This window comes from Bison bison, unplaced genomic scaffold (genome assembly GCF_000754665.1).
Source record: "Bison bison bison isolate TAMUID 2011002044 unplaced genomic scaffold, Bison_UMD1.0 scf7180017863702, whole genome shotgun sequence".
NCBI classification, from domain to species: Eukaryota; Metazoa; Chordata; class Mammalia; order Artiodactyla; family Bovidae; genus Bison; species Bison bison.
In genome coordinates, this window is record NW_011494274.1 from 1,475,293 (window position 1) to 1,499,634 (window position 24,342).

General features: G+C 38.6%; 1 protein-coding gene across 1 annotated transcript in view; it reads right to left on the reverse strand.

Moving 5' to 3' along the window:
• Positions 1-24,342, reverse strand: part of LOC104983958 (von Willebrand factor A domain-containing protein 8-like) — a 186,721-nt gene that overhangs the window by 159,402 nt on the left and 2,977 nt on the right. The window contains exon 2 of the mRNA XM_010833524.1: positions 21,795-21,871. Coding sequence (XP_010831826.1) covers positions 21,795-21,871 — 77 coding nt within the window. The remainder of the gene's footprint in view (positions 1-21,794; positions 21,872-24,342) is intronic.

Here is a 24,342-nt window from a genome sequence, read left to right on the forward strand (position 1 = left end):
GAACTCAAAAGCCTCTTGATGAAAGTGAAAGTGGAGAGTGAAAAAGTTGGCTTAAAGCTCAACATTCAGAAAACAAAGATCATGGCATCCGGTCCCACCACTTCATGGGCAAACAGTGGAAACAGTGTCAGACTTTATTTTTCTGGACTCCAAAATCACTACAGATGGTGACTGCAGCCATGAAATTAAAAGACGCTTACTCCTTGGAAGGAAAGTTATGACCAACCTAGATAGCATATTCAAAAGAAGAGACATTACTTTGCCAACAAACTCTAGTCAAGGCTATGGTTTTTCCTGTGGTCATGTATGGATGTGAGAGTTGGACTGTGAAGAAGGCTGAGTGCCAAAGAATTGATGCTTTTGAACTGTGGTGTTGGAGAAGACTCTTGAGAGTCCCTTGGACTGCAAGGAGATCCAACCAGTCCATTCTGAAGGAGATCAGCCCTGGGATTTCTTTGGAAGGAATGATGCTAAAGCTGAAACTCCAGTACTTTGGCCACCTCATGCGAAGAGTTGACTCATTGGAAAAGACTCTGATGCTGGGAGGGATTGAGGGCAGGAGGAGAAGGGGACGACAGAGGATGAGATGGCTGGATGGCATTACTGACTCGATGGACATGAGTCTGAGTGAACTCCGGGAGTTGGTGATGGACAGGGAGGCCTGGCGTGCTGCGATTCAGGGGTCACAAAGAGTCGGACACGACTGAGCGACTGATCTGATCTGATCTGATCTGCATACAGCACTTTCACAGCATCATCTTTTAGGATCTGTAATAGCTCAAGTGGAATTCCATCACCTCCTCTATATTCCAGGATGTCTGGCTCTAGGTGAGTGATCACACCATCATGATTATCTGGGTTGTGAAGATCTTTTTTGTACAGTTCTGTGTATTTTTGCCACCTCTTCTTAATATCTTCTGCTTTTGTTAGGTCCATACCATTTCTGTCCTTTATTGAGCCCATATTTGCATGAAATGTTTCCTTGGTATCTCTAATTTTCTTGAAGAGGTCTTTCCCATTCTATTGTTTTCCTCTATTTCTTTGCACTGATCACTGAGGAAGGCTTTCTTATCTCTCCTTGCTATTCTTTGGAACTCTGCATTAGCAACAAAAACTAAAGAGTCTATTTAACCCCAGCCCATTTTTCAGTTTAATTTTTATGGCAGAGGAAAAGGAATAAACATTAATACCTCTGAGGAATTAGAGAGCACAGGACAGGGCAGTCCTCTAGCATATTTCTTTGTCATTTTACATTTTTTTCTTAAAATGTGATGGAGATTTTGAATGCTACTCCTTAACATACCCAGTTGTTCTAATACAAACATGTGTATGACACCATTAGGGAAACAGCAAAAAGGAGCTGCTGTCCAGACACCAGGGTGGGTGGAGGACAGCTGACTGTACACAGCCAGCTCAGCCTCTGGCTGCTTTTTCTCTTCCTGTATCTAGCACACTTCTTGAACTCCAAATTAAATAAATGAGTGGGCATAAATGGCAACAGTTTTTTTTCACTGCTTTATGAACTGTGTCAGGATAATCACTGTGGATACTCCCAAGCGATGCTGAAGAGGTAGTGTGCACAGCATTTTCTGACTGGGTACTAGTGGGCATTTCAACCACTGCACCTTTTAAAGATATGAGCAGCTTAAGTCATTTTGGGACTGGTAAGTTCTCCCGTCTCCTGGGCAAAACTATTTTTTCAAGATGAAAGTGAAGGTGTGGTTCATTTGTCTTGTTCTCTCACCTGAGTTTCAGTATTATTGCTATGTATTCAAGGTTTGTCTGAGGAGCTTGAAAATCCCACCAAAAAGAAAAGAAAAAAAAAGTACTTACTACACAGATAAAACTTAAAATATAAAAGGCATGTTTACAGAGGCAAAAGACTGGAAATAGGCTACTATCCCTAAGGGCTACTCCAAAGTCAGCTTCTCAGGACGGCCTTCTCTGGCCTATCTATGAACATGGTAAGCCCCGCTCTGGCCCCCTTTCCTGCCTTATTTTTCCACATGGCACTTATTATCATCAGATTGCATATTTTAAATAAGTATCTTGTTTTCTCACTAGGGAAACCTCTCTCTCTCACTAGTAATGAGAATATAAATATGAAGGCTGCGGCTTTTGGCTCTTTTGTTCCTGATGTAGTCACTCACGCTAGGGAAGTGACCAGCGTCTCTTAGGTGTTCAGCAACATTTGCTGAAGTGGACGCATTTCAGTCAGCTCTGCTAGTCAGGGGCCCTAGGCTGTCCTGAGTTTCTGGTAATTCCTTATGCATTGTGACCAAGTGTGTGCCCTTATTCTGGGAAGTTTTTTGTTCCCTTCTCCCCATTTTGCCAAAGGGGGACAAAGCATCAAGGTCTATTCCTTAAAGGCTCAGCTCAAAAGATCGTCTCCTCTTTGAAGCATTAACTATTTCTCAGTTCTACACTCCCAGTTGAATTACTGTCTCATAGAAAGCACTTTACACTTAAGAAACATTTTATTTGTTCATGTAACCCCAGAATAGGCCCAAATTGACTGTATCCTGTTTCTAACAAGTTACTGAGCTATTTTTCAAAGACAGTAGAACAAAACAGCAAGTCATGCAGGCAAAGCATATGCAGAGGAGAACATTTTGTACTCAAATAATACCTGGAACCAAAATTTCTATCCTCATCTCCCAACACCAGCCATGGAACCAAAGGACCAGGACATGAACAGGACCTGAATACGGGATCCCTTTCGGAGTTGAAGGGTCCATTGTCCAGGAAGACCCAGTGCTGAAGCCCCCTTAGCACACCTTACCACAAGTGGCCATGTTTCAAAGCCCTCCAATCAAAACCTGCCTGCCAGTGCTTCTGTACATGAACCCTCCTCACCTAACTCATGAAAGTGTGACCCAACCCGAGATTGGGAAGAGACAGAATTGAGCCCCGTCTCTTCTCTCCCTGCTGATTGACTCTGAAAATAGCTTTTTTCTTTTATCAAATGCCAGTACCATGGTACTGGCTTCTATGTGCATTGGACAGAGTACTGTAATGAACACTGGGGTACATGTGTAAGAATTTGACTTTCATCTCATGCAAATGGAGGGCCAATCATCTCTCCATTTAAGGCAGAGGACTATCTAAATGGATGTCTCAAAGATGAATGGGAAGGAACAGACATTGCATCTATCCATTTGCTTAACAAAAGTTTATCATACACCTACTGTATTCCTGAAATCATGCTGGAGGAGGCAGTTCAAAGAAATGCCCCTGCCCTTAGGGAGACAACACTAAGAAGGCAGGCACAGGTGGAAACCCGTGATTGCGGTAAAGAATGACATGTATAACAGCAGAGTCTATTATAGGTCAGTGGCTCTCAGTGCACGATGAATAACAGTTTAGTTTGTTTGTTTTATTGAGAAGATCCACCCTTAAGTATACAAATATAGAAATAACAGCCTAACTAAAGATGAAATATAATACCTTAAAACACTTTATCATGGATCGGAAGAATCAATATAGTCATGGATCAGAAGAATCAATATAGTGAAAATGAGTATACTACCCAAAGCAATCTATAGATTCAATGCAATCCCTATGAAGCTACCAATGGTATTTTTCACAGAGCTAGAACAAATAATTTCACAATTTGTATGGAATACAAAAAAACCTCGAATAGCCAAAGCAATCTTGAGAAAGAAAAATGGAAATGGAGGAATCAACCTGCCTGACTTCAGGCTCTACTACAAAGCCACAGTCATCAAGACAGTATGGTATTTGCACAAAGACAGAAATATAGATCAATGGAACAAAATAGAAAGCCTAGAGATAAATCCACGCACCTATGGAAACCTTATCTTTGACAAAGGAGGCAAGAATATACAATGGAGGAAAGACAATCTCTTTAACAAGTGGTGCTGGGAAAACTGGTCAACCACTTGTAAAATAATGAAACTAGAACACTTTTAAACACCATACACAAAAATAAACTCAAAATGGATTAAAGATCTAAACGTAAGATTAGAAACTATAAAACTCCTAGAGGAGAACATAGGCAAAACACTCTCCGACATACATCACAGCAGGATCCTCCATGACCCACCTCACAGAATATCGGAAATAAAAGCAAAAAATAAACAAATGGGACCTAATTAAACTTAAAAGCTTCTGCACAACAAAGGAAACTAGAAGCAAGGTGAAAAGACAGCCTTCAGAATGGGAGAAAATAATAGCAAATGAAACAACTGACAAAGAATTAATCTCAAAAATATACAAGCAACTCCTACAGCTCAATTCCAGAAAAATATATGACTCAATCAAAAAATGGGCCAAAGAACTAAACAGACATTTCTCCAAAGAAGACATACAGATGGCTAACAAACACATGAAAAGATGCTCAACATCACTCATTATCAGAGAAATGCAAATCAAAGCCACGATGAGGTACCATTTCATGCCAGTCAGAATGGCTGCTATCCAAAAGTCTACAAGCAATAAATGCTGGAGAGGGTGTGGAGAAAAGGGAACCCTCTTACACTGTTGGTGGGAATGCAAACTAGTACAGCCACTATGGAGAACAGTGTGGAGATTCCTTAAAAAACTGGAAATAGAACTGCCATACGACCCAGCAATTCCACTGCTGGGCATACACACTGAGGAAACTAGAATTGAAAGAGACACGTGTACCCCAATGTTCATCGCAGCACTGTTTATAATAGCCAGGACAAGGAAGCAACCTAGATGTCAATCAGCAGACGAATGGATAAGAAAGCTGTGGTATATATACACAATGGAGTATTACTCAGCCATTAAAAAGAATACATTTGAATCAGTTCTAATGAGGTGGATGAAACTAGAGCCTATTATAGAGTAAAGTAAGCCAGAAAGAAAAACACCAATACAGTATAATAACGCATATATATGGAATTTAGAAAGACGGTAATGATAACCCTGTATGCAAGACAGCAAAAGAGACACAGATGTATAGAACAGTCTTTTGGACTCTGTGGGAGAGGGCGAGGGTGGGATGATTTGGGAGAATGGCATTGAAACATGTATAATATCATATGTGAAATGAATTGCCAGTCCAGGTTCGATGCATGTGAGAGAGTGCTCAGGGCTGGTGCACTGGGATGACCCAGAGGGATGGGATGGGGAGGGAGGTGGGAGGGGGGTTCAGGATGGAGAACACATGTACACCCGTGGCAGATTCATGTCAATGTATGTCAAAACCAATACAATATTGTAAAGTAATTTGTCTCCAATTAAAATAAATAAATTTCTATTAAAAATAATACTTAAAACTTTTTGCTCTAATTAAAAATTAACAAAGGATATTTTAGAAAGAATAACGTGATTAATAGCACTTTATTATTTGTGTGATTTAAAGGTCCAGTCTACACTGAGTTTACTTTAACACTTACTATAGCTGACAAAGAGTTTACAAAGACACATAGCTCCAAAGAGAATTGCAACATGGACTGTACTCCCTGGAGCTCAACACACACCTTTTTTTTCTTGTTTTTCAAATTAAGTATTTATTTGGCTGTGCTGGGTCTTAATTGTGACACTTGGGATCTTTAAAAGCAGCATGTGGGATCTAGTTCCCTGACAAGGGATCGAACACAGGCCCCCTGCATTGGGAGTGTGGAGTTTTAGCCACTGGGCCACCAGAGGAGTCCCCAAAACATATATTTTTCAATCTCATCTATCAAAATATACAAAGGTTTTTGTTACAGTTAGGCTTGGGAATTGCTATCTTTCCTAACATCAGTGTTTTTGCAAACTATTTGGACAGTGTCATGTTTTATATTTTGAACGAATAGGTTCAAAAACCATTGAAACTCTTCACTTGTAGGAAACTGTATTTTAAACTGTGTTAGTGTGCAGACATGAGACCTTTTAGGAGTCTATTACATTCTATTTCTACTTCTGGCACCAAATGTGTGGGTTTTCCATACTCGACAATTCTCTTGGGATGTAAAGTCATCTTATTAGACTCTCTTATCACTCTGGAGATTCCAAAGGTCTTAGAACTGGAGACGAAGACCAAATATTTTAGGAAAAGATTTCCCTATCACACAAGAAACTAAAAGTGTTTTAGAAGGTCTTGTGCCCAGAAAGGGAATGAAGACCAAACATATAATTATTATATCGTAATATCACAGAGTGACATACATTATTTTCAGCCACAAAAAAACTAATTGAAACAGTTATAAACCTCAAATTCAAAAACATTCTCTCAAAAAAAAAAAAAAAAACACAAAAACATTCTCTCCAGAGAAGCTTTTTTTTTTTAGGACTTGTTTTCTACTTTACTGCTAAAGCATGACCTCCAGCTTGAAGGATCAAATTAACTGTTTTTCTAATTTTTAAATTATCTGTTATATAGCAACTCTCTGACAGCCATTAACACACAGACAGATCAACCAGTTGTGAACTCTTGACTTTGTAAAAGACAGATCTTTTAAATATTTTGCAGTGAGATTAGAAGTGGTGAGACTGTGTAGTATAAAAGATTTTCATGGTCAGTTCCTATCTCATTAAAAAATATTCCAATAGTTTTGGCTTTGATTTAAAGGTCTCATTTTTATATCAAACTAGTGACATCCTGTAGCACTTTGTGCAAGTTTTTGCTCAATCTTTGTGGCAGTATTTCGTTTTTAATCATTTGGAGTGAATACGTCTCATGTGTGGTGTCCTCTGTAACCTTATTCAAGAGTATGTATTGTCTCTATCCAATCAAATCAGATGCTCCATCAATGGTTATACTTACATAAATTTCTGCCAATTTCATGTTATTTATGTTTACATTATTCATGTTATTTTCAACCCACGTTGTTGCTGGGTTTTCTTCCCCCACAAATCTTTTAAACCACTGTCCATTACATGAGGGCTGGCTTAGTTAACACTAACATAAACCATAAATCTACTAAACGTGGCACAGTAAACTGTTATATTGTCATACTATACAATCAAATGAATACCTGAGAGCACCACTGTCACCTTCTTATGATAGGAACCCCCCAGTTCTCTCTGGATATGTCCCATTTCCCATACGTGACAAACCGAACATATGAGGACGCCAGTGTCAATCAGTATACTAAACGTTGGTAATGTTATTTCATATTTTTAAGAGCAAAGGGAATATAAATTCTAACGTTGTCCCACGTTCCAGTGGATGGTCTTGAACCACTGGTACATCCTCCCCACTTTAAAAAGGGTTTTGTACTATAAAGAAAGCTGAGCGCCAAAGAATCGATGCTTTTGAAAAGTGGTGTTGGAGAAGAGTCTTGAGAGTCCCTTGGACTGCAAGGAGATCCAACCAGTCCATCCTAAAGGAAATCAGTCCTGAATACTCATTGGAAGGACTGATGCTGAAGCTGAATCTCCAATACTTTGGCCACCTCATGCGAAGAGCTGACTCATTGGAAAAGACCCTGCTGCTGGGAAAGATTGAAGGCAGGAGAAGAAGGTGATGACAGAGGATGAGATGGTTGGATGGCATCATTGACTCAATGGATATGAGTTTGGGCAAGCTTGGTGTTGGTGATGGACAGGGAGGCCTGGCGTGCTACAGTCTGTTGGGTCGCAAAGAATCAGACACGACTGAGTGACTGAACTGAACTGACTAAAGAGTGAACACTAATGTAAACTGTGGATTTAGCTGTTAACAATGCTTCAGTATTGGTAATCAACAAACGTACCCCACTATTAAAGATGTAAATAATAGGGTTAAAAAAAATAAAATAAAAAGGGCTTTGTACTAATGTCACAAAGAATGGAAACAACATCTGCTTATGAAGAAAAAGGAGAAGAAAGGGTCTAAGAAATTTTCCTAGAAGAAAAGACTTTGATTAAGAAAAGGTAAGACTTGATAGAGAAAGGCATTCCAAGCTATAAGAGCTGCAAGTGCCAAGTTACAGAGTCATGAATATGCATGTGATACTTGGGAACCACAAACTGTTCATATGACTTAAGCCTAAGTACGTGGGAAAGAAAGACTGGAAGTAAGATTAGTAAAACAGACAGGGCTCAAACGAAGGACCATGGACTTGATGTTACTGGCAGTGGGAGTCACTGAAGGGTTCTGAGCAGGAGAATAAATGGTCAACTTTACTGGTTGAAATAGTACAAGGCTTGGGAAAGATAGATTGGAGGCTGAGCTTTGAAGCAGGAGCCTACTGCAAAAGTCCAGGCAAGAGAAGACAGGGAAGGATTTACGGCCCCAGAGGATCGAACTGAAAGGACATGTCACAATTCTAGAAGAAGCTATTGCAATAGTCTAGGTATGGCAGTGACTGTGAGGAAGGAAAATATTTGGGAGACCTGGGAAAATGTAGACGTGATTTTGTAATAACTGTCTGTCAAGATAAAGGACAGGGAAAGGTAAAAGGTACACCAATTACAGATCAAGTGACTGGATACAGGATTCCATAAGCTGAGAGAGGAAACATCCATTCTTTGCTGTATCAGTCATACAGTCAACACTGCTTTATTGACACCCACCATAACTAGGATATAGAAAAGGGGCTGGAGGATATTTGTAAAGGAAAACTTGGTATGAGGAGATGGACAATTTGGATTAGAATGCTCCAGAGATACCATTGTGGATATTTTAGGAAGGAAAATGCAAATCCAAAGCTAAGAAGAGAGGAAGCGGCAGAAGATTTATGGATAGAAGACAATACAGATTTACAGAGAAGAGATTTCATTTTAACTGAGTCCCTACCTCATACCAAGCACTGCCCTAGACACATGGGACATATGTCACTTAATCCCTCCAAAAATCCTTTGATGAAATTTGGGCTCACAGAGGTAACCCAACTCATGTTTTCTTTTAAAAATTTGAGGCTTCTGTTTTATTTTAGCCCCATTTTATAATAAATAGCTTATACTTTTTGACTCCATGCATTGCTAAAAACTGTATCTTAAAACAGATGAGCACTGCTGAGTATGTAGCACCACTGTCATCTCATCAGTTGCCAACAGAAACCAGTAAATACCTATTAGTAAAAGTGTTCAAGTGATGCAGCAGAATTTAAGTCCTTGGTGGAAAATGGTATTCAATTATATACAGCTTATACCATTACCACTGACAGTTGGTAAAAAGAAAATCACGTTCAGGATGTGATGTGTGTAACAGCAAAGACACTTTGTTAGTAGATTGCAGAGTTCCTAGTGCTATCCTCGCTTTATTCAGTTTCACTAAGCTACAGGCTCAGCCCTGCTCAGTTCCTGATTTCCTATTCTAAACAGGAAAGGAGATGCGCAACTTACTGATCTTGCTCAGAGAGGTTATAAATCTCCTAAGTCTCATCTATTTCTGCCTCTGTCCCCTCAATTACCTGACTATCACACCAACCTTCCCACTGGTGCTACTTCCCCCTGGGTCAGATTCAAGCTAGGTCTGGTATCTTCTGCTATTGGCTGGAGTCCTATTCCACACTATCATTAGTCCAAGTTCTCAGAAGCCCCGAGTTACTATAATTAGTAATCACTTATGGATCCATCATAGAGTAGGTCAGTTCAACCACTGAATCTCCAAGAGACAAAGCTGCTAAACTGTTATAATGTCTTGCTATAAATTTCAACACAAAAGATAGTTATTGCTTCCAAACTTATCCATTTACTAATTATCACATTACCCTATAGACATTTGTATATCATCTGGAGCAAGGAGATCAAACCAGTCAATCATAAAGGAAATCAGCCCTGAATATGCTTTGGAAGGACTGATGTTGAAGCTGAAGCTCCAATACTTTGGCCACTGATGCAAACAGCTGACTCACTGGAAAAGACCCTGATGCTGGGAAAGATTGAGGGCAAGTGGAGAAGGGGGTGACAGAGGATGAGATGGTTGGATGGCATCATTGTCTCGATGGACACAAATCTGAGCAAACTGTGGGAGACAGTGAAGGAAAGGGTGCTGCAGTTCATGGGGTTGCAGAGTTGGACACGACTTAGCAACTGAACAACAAACACAAGTATCGGTATTTTTCAGTTTATTGAATTATTTGTTTATTGCATATCTTCTCTTTACCACTAGAAGGAAAGCTTCATGAAAACAATGACTTTGACTTGTTCATTACTGTATTTCTCAAGCCGTAGAATATGACCTCAATATGACCTCAATAAAGGTCTCTGGTAGTAGATGCTGGTAGTGTCCTACCCAGATCTCCTTTGCCACCAAAGGCACTCATCCCACAGCTACCGCAGCATTGACTTCTAAAAGCTCACAGCTGCACCCTTGTCCAAAGAACTGTTTGCCACCAATGGGGAGTTCTTTGTCCAGAACTGCCTGGGTAGCTAGAGGTTCTCCTTCATGCTTCTCCTAAAGGGCTGCCTTTAACTAATGCCTCACAGATATGGGGGCAAAAAAGGCTGGCCCTCTGCTTCCAGGTGGGATAACCAAGTAGTTGCATTCATGCTCCAGAGCTCCCTATAAAGAGGCTGAGATGAGACTTTATCTAAACTCACCTCTTCTCCCCAGCCTTTTTATCCTGACTCCTTTACTTCCCCAAAAGTTTCACTTAAAAGCTCTGCCTCTAAAATTACTTACACAAACACTTTCATCACTGGCTCTTCTTCTAGAGTACCTGAAATCGGTATTTGTTGACTATCTGGATGCATAAATCAATAAAGTCAAAGGAAATAAAGAAATAATTCTTAGATTTTCCAGCAATGCTCTTATCTCTTCTTGCACAAAACATTACAGATACATCTCCCTGAAGAGAAATAGTTAACGGAGTTGTGAGCTGAGCGATCCCATTAGGACACAAATCTACTTGCTTATTTAAGCACCTCACCCCCTCTCCTTCTGCTCACCTTGTCACTGCTGGCATCATCTGAAGAGTCTGGCTACAACAGTATCTGGCTCACTTACAAGGGCCGGCACTTTATAAAGCTCAACAAAAACAACATTTTAGATCTTAACGAATTAAGAGACGGTTGGCAAGTATATGGCACCGCCCAAGATACTTCTTTACTCTGTTGGCTTACCTAAGGATGCTGCTGGGAGAAACCTGCAGCAAGGCTGACTGGAGAGGTCCAGACAGAGGGAACGGGTGAAAGCGGCTGGGACATGATGTTAAGCATGTTAAGATAATCTGATATTGAAACAATTGTAATATTGTTTATTTTTATTACAAGTAAGGACTACAAGTTTTAAAAAATCACTCCTCCTAGCAGAGCATCACTGATTTTTACAACGGAGGGACTCAGACAGTAAAGAATATGACTACAATACAAAAGATCTGGGTTCGATCCATGGATAGGGAAGATCCCCTGAAGAAGGGAATGTCTACTCACTCCAGTACTCTGGCCTGGAAAATTCCATCGATAGAGGAGCCTGGTGGGCTACAGTCCATGGGGTCACAAAGAGTCAGACACGACTGAGCGACTAATACCTCAGCTTAATATGAATTTGCTTTATAAGTTAAAAGCGCACACACACACACACAAAGGACTGGAAGGTTATAAACTAAACTGACAACAGTGATTGACTTGAAGGAGGGGAGATGAGATTGGCATGGTTGTTAAAGGTGGCTTTAGCTATTATTAGTGTTTTCTTTCTGCAAAAAGGAGAGTAGAGTCAAATTGGAGAAATATTCATAGTTGTTAAATATGAGCAACAAGTTTGGCTATGTTACGTGCTATATATTTGTATTTGCATTTTTTGATTTTTGAAGTTTTTCTCAGACTAAAAAAAAGTACACAACATTTGAAAAAAATGTAGCTGTTCTCTAGTGGCAAGGGATTTAACAAAACTAAGAAAAAATACACACTGCATCAGTGGTTCTCAAGCTTATTCAGCTTGTGATTTAGGAAATAAAACTCCTGCTTGTTCCCAGTCTTTTCTTCTAAGACAGTCTAGAGCAGGCTGCTTGCTAGGATCTACAGCTGAGGGCTGGTCTGCAGCTCTGATTCACCGGTTTCTATAACCTATTGTAACAACTGTTTGGTGGATGCACCCAGAGAACTGAAGCAGTCTGCCTGGGAGGAGCATTATGTGAAAGATCACAGGCACTGATCTAGTTTGTTTTTATGAATTACCTGGGTGACAGGAGAGAAAACAGCTGTTAAGTTTACTGATGATCCCTCTCAGGGATCATCAATCCTAAAGCAAACAAACCCTGATCCTGGGAAAGATTAAGGGCAAGAGGAGAAGGGAGTGACAGGCTGAGATGCTTGGATGGCATCACAGACTCAATGGACATGAATCACCATTAAAGACTGAGCAACAACCCCTCAGGGAAGATGTGTTAAGAGACAAAGTAAGTTTAATAGTCTGGAGAACAGTGAAGAAAACAGAAAATTAAATTGATAAGGATATTACTATTGGGGAAAAAAGTGGGCAAATATGGAATAACTGGAAAGACTTTGGGATCAGGCTGGGCAAGGATTAGGAACGTGAAGTTAGAATCTTAAAAAATCAAGCTATTATATGTATAATGAAGTAAAAACATGTAAGGACTGCTTGGCCAACAGTCTAAACACATGGCTAGTACTTTGGTGAGGTACCTACTGATGTGCTACCACCACTAAAGTAATGTTTGATCAGCGAGACAAAGTCAAGAAGCAGCACAGTACAGTGGCCAGAGCATAAGGCTGAAGCCAGATTACATGAAGCCAGCTGTGTGACCTCAGACAAGTGTTTCACCTCTGTGCTTCTGTACGAATCTGCAACAAAGAGGCGGTAATGGTGCTGATCTCAGCCAGTTGTGAGCAAAAACGAGTTACAATTCGAAAACCGTGTAGAACAGAGTAGCTAATATGTATGTGTTTTTTTTTTTTTTATGAAAAAGCAAACATAATATAGGAATTTAGATGGATTTGGAGTTAAAAATTATTACAGATCTAAAGATCTGCATGGAAAAATTAGAGGTACTGGCATACTTCATTCTGTAAAAAAGTGGGGGGCAGTAGAAGACATTCTTAGTGGGAAAACTATTAACTGCTGATAAAAATGGGTCTAAAATAGCCTTTTCCAGTTAGTAATGGGGAAGATGAGACAGAAGGACTATCCTAGAACCTTTGACATCAGACATGCTTCCAGTTCTCCAGTCTTCTTATTAGTGCTAAGAAGGTCTTGATGGCTCAATCATAATTTTTTCCATAAGACTTCAAAAAAGCTTTTTGTTTTTCTATTTCCTCCTGATATATCTACTTTCCCTCTGGGACTTTGTGAATTTTAAAATTTATACTGTCATATTCAGTTTTCTTCAGACTGAGGAAAGCCTGATACGCTGAATTATGCTCTGCTTTTTAAAGCACATCATCATTCACTCCAGGATATTCGTTGTGGAGAAGGTTGATGTTACAGTTTTACAATTCACTTTATCTCATTTGATTTCATGAAGAAAAAGTATACAAAAATATGAAAGGGGAAAAACAAGAGTTTTAACAACAACCATCTCCAATGTGATGCAGTAGTCCTCTCTTGCCCATTTTTATTTTATCCCCTCAGCCTCCATACAGTTATCAATCAAAAATTAGCCAGTTAAACCTGTTTCAGTAGGTCACTGCCAGTATGTTTGTTTGACCTCAACAATTTGATCTGCATGACTGCAATCACCCCCTCGTGTTCTCTGTGATTAAATCTCATCTATCTCTGATCTACTCACATACTGTGGTCCTAATGACCTTTCTTGCTTTAACTCCATCACATTGCATTCAGGATAAAATCCGACCTCAGCAAGGCCCATGAAGTCCCCACAAAGTCCCATGTCTTCCTCTTGGCATCAGCTCTCTACACACATACGTGCCACGCTACCTAAGCTGCCTCTCACTTCCTATTTTTAGACAGCTTGTTTTCAATATGTGCCATATATATATGGCATATGCCACCAACCATAATGACTTGTTCAGTGTTCTGCACTTAGAAGACTACTACTTATCCCTGAAGACTCAGTTTGAATGTCACCTTCTCCAGACCCCTTCCACCAAATCACACACATATACTCAGAGGATTGGGTACCTCTCTTCTAGGGTCCCACAGAACCTATGTATGTTTCTTTCTTGGCTTGTATACAACACTGTATCTTAAATGCTGCTGTACTGTCACCCACTGACAGGCAAGCAAGGACATCTAGTCAATATCAATAGCATCATCTATACAGTCAGCCCTCCACACCCATAGGTTCTACATTTGAGGACTCAACTGACTGTGGATTGAAAACATTTGGGAAAAGAAACTCAAAATTCCAGAAAGCAAAAACTTGAATTTGCTGTGATCTACCCACTGTATATATATAGCATTTATATTGCATTTTTAACTATTTATAGAGCATTTACACTGCATTAGGTATTATAAGTAATTGGAGCCTGGTGGGCTGCCATCTATGGGGTCGCACAGAGTCGGACACGACTGAAGCAACTTAGCAGCAGCAGCAGCAGCAGCAGCAGAGATGGTTTCAAGTATATGGGAGGATATGTGTAGGCTATTTGCAAATACTATGCCACATATAAGGTACCTGAGCATCCCTGGATTTGGGTGTCCAAGGGAGTCCTGGAACCGATCCCCTACAGATACTAAGAACGTCTGTACATCATCAGTGCCCTAACAGCCCCTGGGAAACAACAGGAATCTAATAAATAAAAATCAGGTGAAATGAATTAATAAATAATAAATAAACCAGACTCCTGCCTTTAAAAAATTCCCTATTTAGCTAGGGAGACATGACTGGCAGAAAGGAGAAGATGGAAATAAGATACAGAAATTAACTACAATGCCATTTGGAGTGAGAGAAAGTGGGGTACATGGCAAGAAACTATTATTTATGAGTTAGCCTAAGTATTTAGGTGCCTAAAGTGTACAGATATTATGGTTTGTCCTTTTCATACTGCCTTAATTTTCACAACCATCTTGAAGGGTATTATTTTAATTTAGTAGGCAAGCAAATAAGGACTCAAGGAGTTCAAGACCACAAAAAGTTAATGGTAAAGACATAATTTTATATTTAAAACCCATGTTCTTTCTACCTCAATGGTACAAATTCAGTCCTATGGAGTTTCAGAGGAGGGAAAAGTTACACCCAGAATGACAAATCGAAAAGTTCCATGTAGAACTATCAGTGGACCAAATCTTGAAGGATTCTAGGAGAAATAGAGTGCGTTTTAGAGGGAAGAATAAAGACCGGCACAGATACAAGTTCAAAACTGGTCAGTAGGACGGAGAATAGTCAAGTCTGGAATAAGCTGAGCATACACTGGGAAAATCTCACAGAAGAGAAAACTGGGACTTCCCTGGTGGACCTGAGCACTCTATATTTACAATGGACACCAATATTAGAAAAATAAACAAGTACTTAGGTCATGCTAATGATTGGACCTGTGCCATCATCTCCATATATGAAGGGTAGCAGATTAAAAAAAAAAAAAATCTGGTAACATATTTCAAAATTAAGGTAATTCTGATTTTAATTTTAATACAAAAGTGTACTTTTATCCAAGGAGGAAATATAGCTACAGAAATTGCCATATGAAGTTAATTTAATGTCAAATTATCATAACATTGTGAAAAAAGAAGTAAATAAATGCACTTCACAAATGTGAGTCATGTAGTCTCCTCTGAAATATGTACCATAAAAGTCATTACACGCATTAATCTTTAAAGTTATCTAAATCATACTCTTAGGGCAATCTTGATTTTAACAAAAAATATGAATTGCCTAGCTTGCTCATTTTATGAGATCTGATCTTAAAACATAAGATGGCCATCCTCAAAAGTATACTGGTAATAAGTTTTATTCATGCAAGTTTGGTGATGGTTTTACTTATCAAGATCATGTTTTTAATGACTCATAACTAATTTTGTTGGAATGACATCCATAAACTAAATTGAGTGTGACTAATTATTTAGATGGTAATATCACAAATCCATTAAAAGGAACCTAAAATAAACAGAGTTAATGACCTTAAGTAAGTTACTCATAGATCAGAGAAGTTCCGAACATTTTTTTCAACTGCTATTTTTAGGTTTTTTAAAACATATGTTTCTCTAACGACAATTTCATCAGATTAAGTTGTATGGTAAATATAGCCATTAAGTTGTACATAATAAAGAAAAAACTTTTCACAGTGAAAAGTCTTTCAAAACATATATTTTAAACAGAAATGGAGATTTTTTACTTCCAACTTTACATAATAAATTAAATATCAAATACTGACAAACAGAGGTATCCCAGTGCCTATTGAAGTGGATATTATATTTGTAATACTATCATCAATCAATGATATAGCAATGAGGGCTATAGCAAAAATAATAAAAATCTATCTGAAATTTTTACTACATATTGAATTTAGACTTTTTCTTCATAGACAATGTATCCATATATTTATGTAGCCAAAATCAGAAATACCATGGGATATAATCAACATGCAATTCTTCACTATTATTTGTTATTTCTCAGTGAAAGTATCAGAGACATTCTAGGCAGAAAGTAAAGCATGGTACAGTCAGCCCTCTGTATTCACAGTTTCTGCATCAATCAACCTCGAACTGAAAATATCTGGGACAACAAAAAATTCCAGAAGTTCCAAAAAGCAAAACGTGAATTTGTCATGTGGCAACTATTCACACTGCATTTATACTGTATTTACAATTTACATAGCATTTACATTGTATTGGCTTCCCTGGTGGCTCAGATGGTAAAGAGTCTGCCTGCAGAGCGGGAGACAGGGGTTCAATCCCTGGGTTGGGAACATCCCCTGGAGAAGGAAATAGCAACCCACTCCAGTATTCTTGCCTGGAAAATCCCATGGATGGAGGAGCCTCGTGGGCTACAGTTCATGGGGTCACAAAGAGTTGGACACAACTGAGCGACTTCACTCACTTACACTGTATTAGGTATTGCAAGTAATCTAAAGATGATTTAAAGTATATGCAGGATGTGCACAAGTTATACACAAATACTGCACCATTTTATACAAGAGACTTGAGTGAGCATCTGTGGGTTTTAGCACACATGGGGTCCTAAAATCAATCTACTAAAAATAATGGGGGACGACCTTATCTCTAATCTTCTAAACTTTCTACAGCATCGTGAATACTGTCTTCTTCTTTCCTATTTAAAGATACTAGAATACAGATCTGAAAGATGACCCTGCCCTCTTCTATTCAACAGAGATGAGAAAACTGAGACTCAAAAAGAGACTCCAATATAGACAGTTTCAAACACATATATAAAGGTTAAACATCAATTATTTAATCACTCATATAAAAAAGTTTAAAAATAAGCAGCAAATTAAATCCAAAGGAGACAAAAGGAAGGTATAATAAAATCAGACGTTATTGAAATAGAAAAGAAACACACAAAAGAGAGTCTCGACAGTGCCAAACCCTGGCTGCTTAAACAGAAACCCTGATAACTCCCTGGCAAAAGTGACCGTGAAAAACAGAGAGAAGGTAAATAACCAACACCAGGAGTAAAAATGATATCATTACTGGGCCGAAGGACATCAAAATATCATAAAGCAACATTATAAACAAGTTTATGCCAATAACTAGATGACAAGGAATAATTCCTAGAAAAATAAGATCTATTAAAACGTCTTACAACTATTTAAGACAATGAATTATAAGCAAAAGGCCTATTTACAATGAATGTGATGGTGACACAGACTCAGGAATAATTACTAAGTATCTTATGTTTCTTTGAATCCTTTTTTGCTTATTGTATTAAGTAAACTTCATAATCCACCATCAGAATTAATTGAGCTAGCTCAGCCTAACATATCTTTCTTTAAAAATATTTTAATGTCCAATATACAGAAATTTAAAAACTGCCCCACCATTCAAAAGGAATCTCACATAAGTGACTTCTGTATTTCTGGGCATATTTTTAAGGGCACCACTAAACAGCCTGGACTAAACACAATACAACCAAAATGAAACAGATAAAACAGCACAAATTCTCCTAAGAATGAATAACTGCAATGCTCACTGTATCATCCTTAAAATGTAAAATACCAGTCTTGCTTTGTGTCCTGTGGCTCAAAAAGTAGAACTATGATATGTTACAAATGAAAGTTATTTAGGCAAAAACTAGCAAACTAGTTCAACATTTTGATTCTTTCATTATTTTCCCCAAACTTGGTCCATGTAGGAAGAAAAAACTGGTGAAAAGGCTTAAAGGTGGGGGAAACAAGGAGCTAATTTTTTAGATTCAGTGCAACATAAAAGATTGAAATAATTACAAATAAGAACAGTATTACAGCTCCTTAAAATAGGACTATGTTTCTTATTTCTTTCTATATCTGGAAAACACCTCGTCTTGTCACCTTGACATAGTAAATTAAAAAAAAAGAATATAAGGCATAATTCATACAAAGAAGAACTATGAAAACATACAAAAGTAGGTAAAAAGTTTTCCGAAGCTACGTTAAGTGAGGTATAAAAGCTTAGGAATTGAGGACCTACCTAGTCATCCCAGTTAAAATTATTAAATTAAAATTTGCTCAAATTTTGTTAAATTTATTCCTAAATGTTTTGTGCCTTATAGTAAGTATTTAAATACTTTAATTTCCCCATTGTCCATTGCTTTTATATAAAAATACAACTGATTCTGAAGATTGATCTTGTATCCTGTGACCTTGCTTAAGTTACTTACTAGTTGTGATAGTTTTTTTGATTTCTTATAATTTTCTATGTACATAATCATGCTGTCTCTAAATAAAGACAATTTAAATTCTTCTACTTAATCATATGTGCCCTTTATTATTTTTTCTTGCCTTACTGCACTGGCAAAGACCTCTAGCACAATGATGAACAATGAATATTCTTGCCTTTTCCCCAATCTTGGGTGGAAAGTATTTAGTTGTTTTTTTTTTTTTTTAAACCAGTAAATACAAGTTAGTTATAGGTTTTTCACTGATGCCTCTTAACAGGTTGAGGAAGTTTCCAGCTATTTGTAATTTGCTGTAACATTTTATCATGAATGAACATTACATTTTACCAAATTTTGTTTGTTTGTTGGCTTTTTTTCAGGGGGGCAGGGGCAATGACTGAAATGATTATATGGCTTTTCCTTTATGCTGTAAATAGAGTGGTTTACATTATTTGATTTCAAATGTTAAACCAACCTTACATTCCTGGGATTAAAACCCATTTGGTTATGATGCATTATCCTTTTTACATATTGTTGAGTTTGATTTGTTAATATTTGTTAAGAATTTTTCTATCTACACTCACAGAGAATACTGAACTGTAATTCTCTTATATTATACAGGTTTGCTGGTAAAAAAATACTCTGTTTTTATTCATCTAAAATGTCTATATTTCTAACAAATGTTTTGCCAGATATACTAATGTCTATTAACTTTTTATTCTTCTTTTGGCTGTTGAAAAACAACCATTTCACTGAATTGTAGTTACTCATGACAAGTCAGTGGTCATTTTTATGATTTCCCCCCATATGTAATATGCCTTATTTATTTATTTTTGCTGCCAGTTTTAAAGATTTCCTCTTTCAATTTTAAACAATTTGATTACAACATACTTTGCTATGGTTTCTTGCTTATCTTGCTTGAGGTTCATTGAGCTTCCTGGATTGGTGACTTAAAGCTTTTCACAAAATTTGGGAATTTTTCCATCAGTACATCTTCAAATAATATTCTGCCCTGGTCTTTGTCCCCCGTCTTTTCTTTTTTTGAGATTTTAATTGCCCATATGTGTGTGGTGTTGGAGAAGACTCTTGAGAGTCCCTTGGATTGCAAGGAGATCCAACCAGTCCATCCTAAAGGAGATCAGTCCTGGGTGTTCATTGGAAGGACTGATGCTGAAGCTGAAACTCCAATACTTTGGCCACCTCATGCGAAGAGCTGACTCACTGGAAAAGACCCTGATGCTGGAAGGGATTCGGGGCAGGAGGAGAAGGGGACGACAGAGGATGAGATGGCTGGATGGCATCACCAACTCGATGGACATGAGTTTGAGTGAACTCCGGGAGTTGGTGAACTCCGGGAGTTGGTGATGGACAGGGAGGCCTGGCATGCTGCGATTCATGGGGTCGCAAAATGTTGGACAGGACTGAGCGACTGAACTGAACTGAGACTGCATTTTTAAGGTTGCTATTTCTATACTGAGAATTCCTAAGTATTCCCTCATTATGTTGATTCCCTCTTTACATGCTGGAACATATTTAAAGCAACTGTTTTACAGTCCTTGTCTGCTAACTCAATCATCTGTCATTTTGGGGTCTATTTCTATTAACCAATTTTCCTGCTTATTTGTATGTCTAATAATAGTCTATCAAATGCTTGATACTGTAAATGCTCTGTTGATAAATGTTTGGATTCTGTAGTCTTCTTTCATTCAATGGTAAGTTTGTTCAGCTAAGCAGCTAATTTACTTCTGAATCAGCTTAATTGTTTCCAACACATTTTCCCCCCAACATCTAACCCTTTCATTTTTAAAATCATTTTGTATGAGGAAAACTTACAAAATAGTGTTAAATAACAAACATCCTTGTTTTTTTTTTTTCAAGAGTTATTTTTAAACTTATTAAGGGAGGCATAGAATAGCTTTTACTCTAGGGACAGATTTATCCTACTTCTAAAGCATGGATTTCACAGGATATATCTTTGAATCCCAGGAGTAAGTTTAAGGAAGGCTCTTAGCCATGTGGGAGCTCTGGTAATTGCTCAGCTCACCGGTCTCTAGTGGCTGTTCCTTCACCAGTGTCTGTGAGTCACGTGGCCCTACTGGTAAAGAATCTGCCTGCCAGTGAAGGAGACATAAGAGACTCAGGTTTGACCCTGATTCAGGAAGATCCCCTGGAGGAGGGCATGGCCATCCACTCCATTATTGTTGCCTGCACAGTCCTACGGACAGAGGAGCCTGTTGGGCTACAGTCCATGGAGTCACAAAGACTCAGACCCAACTGAAGTGACTTGGCAGGCACACACGCACTGAGGTAGGACCAATCTGGTACCAGTAACTTCATCACAACCAGAGGGGTAAATGCCAAGAGGGAGTTTTTGACAATCACTCAGCTTTACTCTGGAACTCTTCTCTTTCGTCTTTGGTCCACTAACTTTAACTTCTTTCCTCCTACACTTTTCTCTCAAAAACACATCATTATCTAGTAAAAGGACTCAAAACAAAAATCAATTCTTGTAACTCAATCCAGGATTATTTCCACTACACAATATTTTTGTTAATCTCCTGGGATTAAAACAATAACAATTCAATCTAGTTTTAATTTGCTTATTACTTGGCATACTCCTGAATTTTTTTCTCTCTCCTTTGGTGGATCTGCGGCGTATTTTTTATTTTAGAAAGATTAAGAACAAGTTCATTGATAAAGCTAAAAACAATCCATGTTGAGAAAATCTATCTGATTAAAAGCTATCCCTGGACCAGCAAACCACACAAAACTAAATAATCCATAAAGTGTTTTCCAAGAGGCAAGAGTAATAATTGACTTCTTCATATTTTTGAGTTCCTTATCTCACACCTGAGATTCACACAGTTTACTGTTTCTCCTTGTGAGCTATGTTACCTTCCTGTTAGAGAGTGAGCTTAGTCTCTACATTCTTTTCTTCTAATTTAAGAGTCTTTATGTTAATGAAAACTACTCCCTGAATGCAATGTTCATCACTTTGTCCACAAAATATCTATTAATTCATGTTAATAAAGCATTAGTCACTTTAAAAATAAATTTTGCATGGTTTTATTATCTTTTAAAGAGACGAGAGATAAGGGCAGAAGGAAAAGAAATAAACTGGTATATTAAAAATGGGCCTTAAGAAAGTATTTTTAAATTGTACTAGGAGCAAAATAAATGATTAGAGCAGATCTTAAGAGGCTGTGGGTTTCACCCTCTTACCTGTGCAGCTGGATATACTCTCGGGGTCTGTTGAGCAGGTGAAGGAATCTATCAACAATCTTGTTTTTTCCTACACCCTGTAATTACACAGAAAGCATTAGACAAAAAAGAAACTTGTCTGGAGGTAAAACAAACAAGAATCATCTCCTACTGATAATCTGTCCTAGTTTATTGCTCAGTTCAGTTCAGTTCAGTTCAGTCGCTCAGTCATGTCCGACTCTTTGCGACCCCATAAATTGCAGCACGCCAGGCCTCCCTGTCCATCACCAACTCCTGGAGTTCACTCAAACTCACATCCATCGAGTCGGTGATGCCATCCAGCCATCTCATCCTCTGTCGTCCCCTTCTCCTCCTGCCCCTAATCCTTCCCAGCATCAGAGTCTTTTCCAATGAGTCAACTCTTCGCATGAGGTGGCCAAAGTACTGGAGTTTCAACTTTAGCATCATTCCTAATATAGCATAGAGGACATTTTTACCAATATTTAGAGACTACATGGTCTAGAGAAAGAACTGCAGTTGTGGAGCCAATCACTTAATATCTTTGTGGCCTTTTTTAAGTTACTTAAAATTCTCTAGACATCAGCTTTCTCACCCATAAAATATAGATTGATATCTCCCCCACCTTGTGATTGCAAGACTTGCACGTGATATTCTCCATGGGCTTTGTGTTTTGGGCACCAATGCTAACTATCTACAATGTGCCGTGGCTATTGATAAGAAGTATGAGAAGGGAGATCAGTGGTTTGACTTTGCTGCTGCCAAGTCAACATATTGGAGAGAAACAAAAATTTAGTAGAACCCAGAATACAGCATTCCCCTAAGATGACCACTAATACCATCTCTGCTGGCAACAACAACTTTCTGTCTTTGAGGAAAGATGTTCTTCCAGAGAAAGTCAGCTGAATGATATATGTTTGGTCTGACAGCTCTTTTACATATTCACTTTACTCCTTGGCAGTTTGAATTTTTGGTTCATAAATAAGAGGGGTATTTGCCCCACAAGGATCTAGGACAAAGCATGGCAGGAGGCAGGTGGGAAAAACACCTCCTGGCATTGGTTTACAGACGTTCTCCCTGAGTGTGTAACCACTGTTCTGTCCAGATGGGCTCCCTTGGTCAAAGCATTGTGACAAGGACAACCCCCAAGCTATTCTTATTTATCTTCTCAGATTGAGACCAATTGGCCCAACATCAAAAACCTCTTTGAACCCAGCTCTCTTGAGTCCCATGGTAATGCTCATTCTCCTGTTGGCATAAATTAGATAGGCAAAAGGCTAAGCTGCTGAATGTGAGACAGCACAAAACATAGAAACTCAAATAATAATGATATTCAGTTCTCTCTCATATTGTTCAAAATGAGCATGCGGTCAAAATGGTTTGGAGGCTGAGGTCCATGTGGACATCCAGGAATGCAGGTTTCTTTTAATTTTTTCTTCAACATCCTCAAGCAACCCTTCCCAATCAAGAGAATTAAGGTTTAGTGCTCTAAAGCATCCATGGTGGTAATGAATTAACCTTTCTCTTATGTATCTAGAATAGTATAGCTTTGTACCGTCCTTGGAATAATGGAGATCAGAGTTACTTAAGTCATTTTCTCTAAGATTTATTTCTCTTACAGGGATATGATTTTGAGATAGGCTGCTTGAGTGTGGTTCTTACCCATGGTTGAAGGTACCATATCTGCACATTTCCCTCCATGGGAAGGGAGACAATAGACCTGAGAGAAAGGAGATTCTTCAATCAACTGACTTGCGAGTTGCACACATTACTTCTGCTCACATCTAATTACCCAAAATATAATTTCATAGCCTCATTTAGTTACACAGGAGATAGGGAAAGTAGTTTCTCACTTGCCCACCATAAGCACAGCTAAGACTTCTGGGGATTCTGTCACTAATATGAAGAAGGATGAAATAAACAGGGAGACAGTTATCAGTCTCCCACATTTCACTATTATTCACTAGAGAGTAAGTTTCATGAGAGCAGGAACTGTGACTCATTCGCTAAGAACAAATAAGTAAGTATATTTTTTTTACAAGGACTTCCCTGGGGGCTGAGACAGTAAAGAATCCAGTGCAGGAGACCTGGGTTCGAATGATCCCTGGGTTGGGAGGATCTCCTGGAGGAGGGCCTGGCAACCCGCTCCAGTATTCTTGCCTGGAGAATCCCATGGACAGAGGAGCCTGGCAGGGTACAGTCCCTGGGGTCACGAAGAGTCAGACACCAGCAAGCAATGAAGCACACAGGCTTTTTTTTGTCATTTTTTATCATAGTATCTAGTACCTAGAAGATTGAATTCCATTTATTTATATCACATTAAGATAGTTCAGAGGACTGTCTGAAATTATAATTTTCAGAAGACCCAGGACTAAATATTTCAGTCCAGTTCAGTCACTCAGTCATGTCCAACTCTTTGTGACCTCGTGGACTGCAGCACACCAGGCTTCTCTGTCCATCACCAACACCCAGAGTTTACTCAGACTCACGTCCATTGAGTCAGTGATGCCATCCAACCATCTCATCCTCTGTTGTCCCCTTCTCCTCCCGC